Below are 10,992 nucleotides of genomic sequence, written 5' to 3' on the forward strand. Positions count from 1 at the left end.
GACAGACGACACACGACGGCATAGGAAGGTCAATCGCAAAATGCCCTAAAAGTAGGGAGAGGTGGGCGGGTGTTTTGATGCACGAGCCAAAAGAGGAAGCTCTGGGTAACGTGCATAGGTATATATAGGTCCCTCGATCCGTTTAAACTGCACCCCATTGGCCCAGCAACGAGGGACCTACCAAGTGGGTGTTGTGGCTATCCAATATACCAACCCACAACCAAGAGGTCAGTCTCCAGGTCTCACTGCAACACGTGCCCTCTTTGAGGGAGGACACGCTTTATCGGTCTTACTCCAACATGAAAGGGGAGATTTTTTAGCAGAAACCCTGAGGTACCACTGTACATTCGAAAACCGAGGTACCACTGTATTTACATTCATTCATTGGATGACAACCGGCCACCTTATTCTGCCTCAGCTGTAGCAAAACATGTCTCTCCTGTATTCTGTAGCCATAGCAGACATTGCAACCTTGCAACAGTTTGACTTCACTCCCAAAGGTGCACCCCTCCATTGTTTCCCTGGACAGAGGGATGCCAACCAGTCATTGCTCACTACAGTGGTACCTCAGGTTAAGTACTTAATTCGTTCCAGAGGTCCGTTCTTAACCTGAAACTGTTCTTCACCTGAAGCACCACTTTAGCTAAAGGGGCCTCCTGCTGCTGCCGTGCCGCCAGAGCACGATTTCTGTTCTCATCCTGAAGCAAAGTTCGTAACCTGAAGCACTATTTCTGGGTTAGCGGAGTCTGTAACCTGAAGCGTATGTAACCTGAAGCGTATGTAACCTGAGATACCACTGTACAATATTTATTTCTCAAAACAACATATACAGTTATAAAAAGCATACATCATTCAAAATTAAAAAGTATCATTAAATGCATTCCAGGGCCTCTGAATCTGGAACAGATGAGTAAAATTTGTCTGCATCTGGTTGTTCTCTTTTCTTCAACCAGGTCTCCACACACCCTCTTTATCGCAGCATATGTTTGCAGTTGTTGACATGCTATAAATTACAACTTGGAGAGGCACTCCCACCATGGCGTCCTGCCGGAAATTCTATTCCAGTGTTTACCTTCTAAAAAAAAAGGCTTCAGGCTGTTTTTGAAGGAAACATGGCTGCTGGAGGCACTGTTGGCCAGGAAGAAATGACTTGCCCCGTTTGCCACCAATGTTTCTTGGACCCAGTGATTACTGACTGTGGACACAGTTTCTGCTACGCTTGCCTCATCCAGTATTGGAGCGACTCTGATGGAGCAGGTTCTTGCCCTCAGTGCGGAAAACCTTTTAAAGAAGGCAGCTACATGCGGAAGCATGAGCTAGCAACGCATGCAGGGGAATCCACGAAATCTAAAGAAGAAGAGGCGAAAAGCAAAACAGGAAGGTGTGATAAGCCGGAGGAACTCCTGGAATCCTGTGAGGGTGATGATCGAATGGTTCGAAAGAAAAAGGTAGGAAACTAGGGAGGGGAGGGAGGGAAATGAATTTGGTTTGTTTACTTTTAAAAAAAGTTCAATTGATTCACATGTATCTCTTCCACAAAATTTATGCATACAAACCAGAAAGCAGTTTACAAAAATAATAAAACAATAAAGTTATCGATAAAAGCAGTTAAACAGCATTTAAAACATTCAAAAAGTAATTAAAATCTGCAATAAGCTGAAAACAGAATAAAGCACATGCCACCCTCTGCTTGCTCATAATTTACACACGATGGGCCCACACTTTACCTTGGTCTTTTGGGAACACAGAGTGACACTGTACAATGTTATAAATGAGACTCTCCCCTACTGATGGACTTGGGAAATTGTTGTCACCAAATCAACTAGGGTTGCTAGGTCAGGAGCATCTCAGACCCTGAAATTTCAAGGCCCAGACCTGAGACCTAAGGGAACCCCCTGTTGATGTCATGGGGGCAGGCCCTGGAGACGGAAGTTAATTGGGAGAAGGGACTGGAGGAGGGCAGCCTCCTCACTGAGTGTCTGTGCTATGATTTGCAACTGGCTCCGATTGGGTTGAGGCTTGCAAGCTAGATGCACAAAATTCTTAATTACTATTAATAATGCATAGTAGAGGAAATTGCATAAAAAATATGTATATTGGGGAAAATGTGCTGTAAAATGCTGGTGAATTTTCATGAGCTGCTCCTTTTTACAGTGGTACCTTGGGTTAAGTACTTAATTTGTTCCAGAGGTCCGTACTTAACCTGAAACTGTTCTTAACCTGAAGCACCACTTTAGCTAATGGGGCCTCCTGCTGCTGCTGCGCCGCTGGAGCACAATTTCTGTTCTCATCCTGAAGCAAAGTTCTTAACACTGAAGCACTATTTCTGGGTTAGCGGAGTCTGTAACCTGAAGTGTATGTAACCTGAAGTGTATGTAACCTGAAGCGTATGTAACCTGAGGTACCACTATTTATTTAATAAATTGGCAAAGTAGTGCAGAAATGTGACAAATTGAACATAAGATTAGGGGGGGTATTAAAAACACCAGAATGCACAGATTCATTCATCCCCACTTCTAGATCACACAAGTGACACCTTGGCTTATAAAGCCTCATTGGTGGTATTGTATCTTTCTGGTCAATTACTCTGGTTGTGTAGAAATGTTACATTTCCATGTGGGGGGGAGGAAATGAAGGAGTGGATGGAGTTGTACTTCTAAATCAAGAACTTTACTAAGAAACATCTGATTTTTTAATATATTTTTAAGGGAACCATGGAACCGAAAGGGGCGTCCACACTGCTTGTAGTTATGGAAGAAGACATTAAGTGCCCTATTTGCATAGACTATTTAACAGACCTTGTGACTCTGGATTGTGGCCATAACTTTTGTAAGGCCTGCATCAACCATCACTGTGAGAAATGGGAGGAAATCGGTCCGCCGGAATGTCCTATCTGCCGAACAAATATCCAGAAAGGGAGTTACCGGCCAAACTGGCTGCTGACCAGCATTGTAGAAAACTGCAAACGCTGCAAAGGAGCATTGTGTGACAGACACAAGGAAAAACTTCTACTGTTCTGCAAAGAAGACAGAGAATTGCTATGTTCCAAGTGTGAACATTCGCCACAGCACAGCCAGCACTCAGTGGTTCTCCTGGAGCATATTGAACAGGTAGGAACTTGTCTAGATAAGCCCCAACCAACATTGTGTCCTCCAGATGTTATGCAATGCAGATCTCCGACCAAAAACAAAATAGGTTACAGAATGAGGGGAAAATGCAGTGCATTTATTGGTGAAAATAAAATGCAAAATTATGTTGTATTAGGGGGAAATGAGTTCCAAAAAATTTCCTGTATAGAGAGCAGTTCTGTCCATTCCACCCACCAGTTTAGATATTTGTCCTTTAAATTTTTTTGCACTCCAGGTTCCATGGAAATCTTTGCCACTCTAATGGTGATAGGAAGGGGGTTGAATCCTGTGTTGTAGCTATTATCCCCTGCCCAACCCCCTTGGCTCAAGTTTGACAAGTGGGTAGGATCACCTGACATAATTAGGAGCTGCTAGACCCATACCAAAAGGGACGCAGGTGGCGCTGTGAGTTAAACCACAGAGCCTAGGACTTGCCGATCAGAAGGTTGGCAGTTCGAATCCCCGCGACAGGGTGAGCTCCCATTGCTCGGTCCCAGCTCCTGCCAACCTAGCAGTTCGAAAGCAGCTCAAAGTACAAGTAGATAAATAGGTACCGCTCCGGCGGGAAGGTAAACGGCGTTTCCGTGTGCTGCTCTGGTTCGCCAGAAGTGGCTTAGTCCTGCTGGGCACATGACCCGGAAGCTGTACGCCGGCTCCCTCGGCCAATAAAGCGAGATGAGCGCCGCAACCCCAGAGTCGGCCACGACAGGACCTAATGGTCAGAGGTCCCTTTACCTTTACCTAGACCCATACCTGAACCTCAACTGACTCCTATCAAGTCTCTTCTTTCTGGCCATCTCCTTGAGAGGAGGATTTTACTCCTGAGGAGTCCTTGCCAGTAACTGACCACTGATGGGAATGGGCTGGCTTTGTATTGGGCACTGCCTTTCTCTAGGGCTCAGGACTCATTTGGGTTCAGTGTCAGAGGACTAACCTTGGTTGTGAACAGCCCCTACTTAGTCTTGTCTGAGGACCCCAACTCCCTGCCCCCAGATGGAGCCTGATTCAGAACTTGGTGTAGGACTCCCCCAGCTTGGACATGACAAGGTGAGATTCACCCCCCCCCGCTTTTAGTCTGAAGTGGTACAGTCAAACCTCGGTTGTTGAATGTAATCCATTCCAGAAGACCGTTCAACTTCCAAACGGAGAGCCAGTGTGGTGTAGTGGTTAAGAGCGGTAGTCTCGTAATCTGGGGAACCGGGTTCGCGTCTCCGCTCCTCCACATGCAGCTGCTGGGTGACCTTGGGCCAGTCACACTTCTCTGAAGTCTCCCAGCCCCACTCACCTCACAGAGTGTTTGTTGTGGGGGAGGAAGGGAAAGGAGAATGTTAGCCGCTTTGAGACTCCTGAATGGGAGTGAAAGATGGGATATCAAATCCAAACTCTTCTTCTTCTTCTTCAAAATGTTCGACAACCGAGGTTCAAATGGCTGTAGGCAAAGTAAGTGGAGAAAAAATATAAAAACTCTCTGGAAGCCATTCAGCTTCCGAAAATCGTTCAAAAATCCGAGCAGTTACTTCTGGGGTTTTGGCGTTCAGGAGTCAAAACATAAGATAATGGAGGTGTTCGGGAACCAAGGTTTGACTGTACAAACCAGTTTTTTATTTTTTAAAAAAATAAGAAATAAGAAATAAAATAAAAATGTACACCCCACTTCCGAGACCATTCCATTGTAACTCCCAAAATTTGAACACCTCTTGCGATGGTTTGACCCTTTTCCGTTGAAACAGTAAATATTCTACAAATACCTTCCATAGCTCCTCAAAATAATCTCTCCTGCATATTCCCCGTTTTACCTGACAAGATGAGATTCAAGGCAAAGATATATACCACAAAAGCGATGAGGAACCTGCTGTGGCCCTTCTGTCACCAGATACTGATGTGGACTCCTCTTATACATAAAGACCTAACGGCCCTGAGGTTTACCAACAGGGATGTGGGTGGCGCTGTGGTCTAAACCACTGAGCCTCTTGGGCTTGCTGATCAGAAGGTTGGCAGTTCGAATCCTCACGACGGAGTGAGCTCCTGTTGCTCTGTCCCAGCTCCTGCCAACCTAGCAGTTCGGAAGCACGCCAGTGCAAGTAGATAAATAGGTACCACTGTGGTGGGAAGGTAAAAGGTGTTTCCAGGCTCTCTAGTTTCCGTCACAGTGTTCTCTTGTGCTAGAAGCAGTTTAGTCCTGCTGGCCACATGACCCAGAAAGCTGTCTGTGGACAAACACCGGCTCCCTCGGCCTTTGACTGGACTTAACTGTCCAGGGGTCCCTTACCTTTACCTTTAAACCTGCAGTTTACCACTGCCTGTTTACAGATTCCTTCCCACTAGAAAGCCCTGATGGGGTGGCAAGAGAGACTTTGGGATCTGTCTCTTTTCAAGCATTTAATGCAACACAGAAGGGTTGTTAGAGGCTAAACTAAACAGGATGGACAAAGTACGGTTCCTATATATCAGCCATGTAAATAAAAGTGATGTTAATGACAGACCTCCAACTGCTCGTGTTTACTTACAGAGAATCTGTCACAGATTGGTGAACCTTTGAGGATGCATTCACTGATTCAATTTTCCTTATAATATGCGACTGAAGTGTTCACATAACACTGCACAGGTTTTGTTGGAGGTGATCAATGTCATTTTATTATAAAACCAATAAAATATTCCACAAAAAAGGGACACATCCTAGGACAGGAGAAGGGTAGTCGAGGATATGTCCAGGGGCCAAATAGAGCTTCCCAGAGGGCTGCATTTGACCCGTGGGCCTGCATGTCCCCGCACTTGCCCCAGGACCTAGGGAATAAATAATAATAATAATAATAATAATAATAATAATAATAATTTATTTGTACCCTGCCCATCTGGCTGGGTTTCCCCAGCCACTCTGGGCGGCTTCCATAAAAACCAAAAATACACTAAAATATCACAGATTAAAAACTTCCCTGAACAGGGCTGCCTTAAGATGTCTTCTGAATGTCAGGTAGTTATTTCAAAATAAAAAAAATTCCTTCCAGTAGCACCTTAAAGACCAACTAAGTCCTAAACTGCTTCTAGCACAAGAGAACACCAGAGAGCCTGGAAACACCTTTTACCTTCCCACCACAGTGGTACCTCTTTATCTACTTAGTTGGTCTTTAAGGTGCTACTGGAAGGAATTTTTTTATTTTGTTTTGACTATGGCAGACCAACACGGCTACCTATCTGTAGTAGGTAGTTATTTATTGCTTTGACATCTGATGGGAGGGCGTTCCACAGGGCAGGCGCCACTACCGAGAAGGCCCTCTGCCTGGTTCCCTGTAGCTTTGCTTCTCGCAATGAGGGAACCGCCAGAAGGCCCTCGGCGCTGGACCTCAGTGTCCGGGCAGAATGATGGGGGTGGAGACGCTCCTTCAGGTATACTGGGCTGAGGCCGTTTAGGGCTTTAAAGGTCAACACCAGCACCAGAGAAGATCCCTCAAGACTGGTGAATCATTCACTGCTTAGCTCATAAGGTGGAGTTTAGGAGAATTCCCATGTTCCCTGGCTAGCAGAAGCGTCACACATCCAGGATTTTCATCTGAGCCAGAGAATAATTTTGTGGTTCTCTGTTTTCTTTCCTGAGCCTGAGAAGAAATTCACTTGTATCACCATACAAGGAAAGGACAAAACAAAACAAAACCCTCACCAGGACAAACTCATTGTATGTTCTGTCCCTGCAGCTGAGACCTCATTTATCTTCTTGTCTCTTTCAGGGGATCAGAAATAACTTGAACAGGTATGTAACTATTTCTTGTCACATACAAACACACACACACAAAACTACAGAACAGATTCTGTTTCATTGAAAACAACATGTTCTTTCAAGTATGACAAAAAATTCTGCCATGTACAATCAACATTTAAAGCAAGGGTGGGAAATCTTTCCCTAATACCCTTTTAACCTTGGCAACATTGATTTAACCTTACAACCTTTTACATATACAGTGATACCTCGGGTTAAGTACTTAATTTGTTCCGGAGGACTGTTCTTAACCTGAAACTGTTCTTAACCTGAAGCACCACTTTAGCTAATGGGGCCTCCTACTGCTGCCGCGCCGCCAGAGCACAATTTCTGTTCTCATCCTGAAGCAAAGTTCTTAACCCGAGGGCTTTCTGTGTGCTAGCCCTGTGTTTTGAATCTAGGCGCCTAGTCAGTTCTTTTGTTGTTCACCCACACATATGAGTCGACAGGGATTCATATATTAATTCCCCCACAGAATCTGCTCTTCTTATGTTCTTACTACACATTTGTATGGGAGGGCAAGGGGATTGTTCAGTACTGAAAGCTGTCCATCTTCCCTTCCAGGTCCAAAGATGAGGATGAAGTGGGGCATGAGTTGGTTAATCATCCCAACAGTTGCTCACCGAAAAAAATTTCTCTGATTAACATTACGGAAAAATGGGAAGGTATTGGGGGCAAACAAGGGGGCGGGAAAATACGTTGAACTCAGAGACTTGCTAGTGCTCAGGGGCATGGCAAGGGGTGTGGGGGGGTGCGGTCCGTCCTGGGTGTCATGCCTAGGGTGTGTGTGACAAAACCCACCCCCCAGGTGGATTGGAATGGTGGCGCTCGCACCCCCGGTGGGTGGATTTTCATGATTGGTGTGATTGTTGTTGTGGAAATCTGCCTGCTGATCATGCAAATACACCCGGCGATCAGCCTGGAACCCCCGCCCCCCGGCTCGCATCCTTGACGATCGGTTTTATGCGATTGGCGGGCGTATTTGTTTTGCAGCTAACCCTCCTTAAAAAAAGTAAACAGGAGCGCCTTCTGGGGGTGTGGCTTGGGGAGGAGGCGTGGCCTAGAGAGAACCTTGAGGACCAGTTCAAGAGGACCTTGGGTCTCAGTTCTGCACCTGTAAGATAGGTCTCTGATTAGATTGAGCTGGGCTTGTTTTTACGTTCATCAAATCTCCACTTTCCCTCTGTCCTGCAGGAAGTATAATTCTGGATCCAAGCACAGCATATCCATACCTCATTGTGTCTGATGACCTGAAGAGCGTGAGATGGGGAGATGGAAAGCAGGACGTGCCCACGAGCCTTGAGAGGTTTCACTTTGATCCCTGTGTCCTGGGCTGCGAGAGATTTGTTTCAGGAAAACATTGGTGGGAGGTGGAGGTGGGAATGGAGGTTGAGGAGGAAGAGGCTGAGTGGGCTGTGGGGGTTGTACGAGAATCTTTCCAGAGGAATGCGAAGAGCAGCCTTAGTCCTTATTGTGGGATCTGGGCTGTGGGAAAGGAGAGGAATTTTGGCCATGGCTCATTGAGTGACTCTCTTCCCTCCTGTTGCCTCTGGGCTTTTACTTCTCCCAAGTGGACCATGTTGAGACTGAAACGTCTTCCCAGGAAGATCAAGGTGTCCCTGGATTATGAAAAGGGAGTTGTGGAATTTTTCGATGCTGATTCGGACAAACCTTCAAATCTGGAAATCTTCAAATTCTGCTCAGCCTTTTTTAATAGGGAGATGGTCATTCCCTATTTGCGGGTAGAACGTGGTGTCACCCTGAAATGCTCTTGAGGAGAAAGCCACATCTCTGCGGCAATGGGGCAAATGGTTCTCATGAATGACTACTGGTTCCTGAACATGCATCACTGAATCTTTTATCTGCGGGCCAAGAGTTGGGATGTGTTTAGCCAAAGGCAAGGCGGTTCTTTTAAAATTCAGAAGCAATACAGAATACACAAGTGAGTGGGAAGATTAAAGGTTTTATTCCAAAACAGCAAGCGCTGTATACATACCAAGCAAGCACTTCAATCTGTCAATTGGAAGCCCTTAAGAAGCAGTGAAGCAATGCCCCCCCCCCAGGTAGCCTCAGTTGACACAGCCCTGCGGCTGATCGGTCCGTGCATGAGCTTCAGAGAAATTCTGCCCAAACCATCAGATTTTAGATGTAGGAGTGCAAATATCCAGAGTGTGGGGTCAGGTGGGATTACTATGAGGAATTATAAAATATGCATCAAGCCATTGTGTCCACGATGAATGCATTGTGTTGACTGGGTTTGAGACATTGACTATAATTTCTGATCAAATCCCACAACCCTCTGTATCTCTGGCCATTTCCTCTACTGTTCATTTCTCTTGCTTGACCCGTCACGTACACTGCCAGCCTTCGCAAGGCAGGCATCCTGGGTCATCAAAGACAGTGGGCAGTTTCTTTGATGTAGCTTTTCTGATATGTTAATCTTAGGATGTTAATCTTAGGGCCAGGAAACAGGTCTCACATAAAGGTGATAATGATCACTGTCCTCCTGGCCATCCTTCTTATCATGTTGATTGTTTATGACCTCCGGGGTTGCTGAATGCACTCTTTTGTAGTTTTCATTCATTTACCCCAAAAGTATGCATGCTTAACTAGTTTTTGTAGTTTAACTTTGTCCCCATGTGGGGTTTGTTGAAATGCTCAGAAGAAATCTGCTTGGTTCTTACGAACGAACGCTCTGTAAAAAGTTCTTTTGTGAATAAAATGACCTGGGCCGGAGGGAGAGACACAGAGATTATTGTACACACCCTTCCCAGAGTCTTGCTGGTTCAAGCCTCTGTGTGTATTCTTATTAATCAGAGTTCAATCCTTCCTTTACTTTGAGAATGCCTCGTTTATAGACAAACCTGTGCAGCTTTCAAGACTGGCTGTGTTCAGATCATCCATTAGCCACCCCCTCCCAATGCCTCACTTTCTCAGAACATGTCAAACATGAAAGAAGGTACCAAGCACTATCCTCCCAAACTGATAAGGAAGATGGGGGGGCTCTTCACCTCCTTCCAACGTTCCCAAAACATTTAAGACTGTTCTCAAAACATTCGAGAGAGAGAGAGAGAGGAAGGGGGAAGTGTTATGTACTGAAGTTCTCACCCTGGGCCAGCAGGGGGGATACTGTAGATAGTTCAGGTCCACATATGCAAATAAGGGATTGAAAGTGACATTCAGTGATTGGATAGTTACAGAAAGTTGTTACTGTTGCGTTCTAGTGGAGCTCTCTATAAGCAGGCTGGCTGAACCCTTCAGTTCAGTTCTGTTCTGACCTGTGAATAAACAAGAGCTGTTTGGAGAATCACTGTGTCATCTGATATGTTCACCCACAACTTAACAGGAAGGAACAGGGGCAGGAAGGGCTCTGTGTCAGACCATTAACTGCTCGATACATTTTGTCTTCCGGATGCATTTCCCATACAGGATGTTGGAGGAATCCATTGGAAAGGGACTATCAAATGGATTACCTTCGGTCTGCCTCTTTGACCTCTATCACAGAACAGTTTCTCTACCAAACACTTTTTTTTTTAAAAAAAAAGAACTCTAATCGTTAGAAAGCAGCTTCCTATAGCTACCCATGCCAGTCTCGCCGTGCATCTCATATATTTTTAATTTCATAAAATTTGTACACTGCTTGATTGTGGGAAAAAAACAGCCCAAAGTGTTTTGCAAAAGAACCTTCTGTGCCTGTCTTACTGCAGTTTGCAATAAACTTTTTCTACTTTCCACTTCATCTGTCCGAAAAGTAGGTTGGAAGCTGCCCAGTGTAGCTGGGACAACCCAGTCAGATCAACGAGATACAAATAATAAAATTATTATTATTATTATTATTATTATTATTATTATTATTATTATTATTATGGAACAGGACGTCCCTATTTCAATCAAATAATTGTTGTAGTTCATTGGTACAGCATCTGTTCTGCATGTAGAAGGCCCCAGGTTCACTTCCTAGCATTTTCATGTAGGCTCTGGAAGGACTCCCTGTCTGAAAACCTAGAAAACTACTACCACTCAGTATAGACCCCCTGAGCTAGTTGGACCAGTGGTCTGACTCAGAATAAGGCAGCTTCTTATGTTTCTGGCTAGGAAGCAAACATTTGTATG

At 45.1% G+C, this 10,992-nt stretch overlaps 1 protein-coding gene across 2 annotated transcripts; it reads left to right on the forward strand.

Moving 5' to 3' along the window:
* Positions 1-813: 813 nt before the first annotated feature.
* Positions 814-10,613, forward strand: LOC307204839 (tripartite motif-containing protein 60-like). Of its 2 annotated transcripts, XR_013833781.1 has the most exons (6): positions 814-1,448; positions 2,709-3,110; positions 6,851-6,873; positions 7,444-7,544; positions 8,074-9,971; positions 10,236-10,613. XR_013833781.1 is itself a non-coding variant. In XM_079956884.1 (5 exons), exons 1-5 carry the CDS (start codon positions 1,113-1,115, stop codon positions 8,652-8,654), a joined length of 1,443 nt encoding a protein of 480 aa, XP_079813010.1. In that variant the 5' UTR covers positions 814-1,112; the 3' UTR covers positions 8,655-10,613. The 2 variants fall into 2 exon arrangements, 1 of the variants encoding a protein (XP_079813010.1); XM_079956884.1 differs by having other exon boundaries at positions 8,074-10,613.
* The last annotated feature ends 379 nt before the right edge of the window (positions 10,614-10,992 follow it).

Source organism: Podarcis cretensis (genome assembly GCF_951804945.1).
Source record: "Podarcis cretensis genome assembly, chromosome: 16".
In the NCBI taxonomy this organism is placed as follows: domain Eukaryota; kingdom Metazoa; phylum Chordata; class Lepidosauria; order Squamata; family Lacertidae; genus Podarcis; species Podarcis cretensis.

What these genes read in the sequence shown, in the direction of transcription:
- LOC307204839 (XM_079956884.1), top strand. Translation starts at nt 1,113, where the DNA reads ATGGCTGCTGGAGGCACTGTTGGCCAGGAAGAAATGACTTGCCCCGTT. An exon ending in GAATGGTTCGAAAGAAAAAG is followed by an intron (nt 1,449 to 2,708) that starts GTAGGAAACTAG and finishes TATATTTTTAAG; the next exon opens with GGAACCATGGAACCGAAAGG. An exon ending in CATTACGGAAAAATGGGAAG is followed by an intron (nt 7,545 to 8,073) that starts GTATTGGGGGCA and finishes TCTGTCCTGCAG; the next exon opens with GAAGTATAATTCTGGATCCA.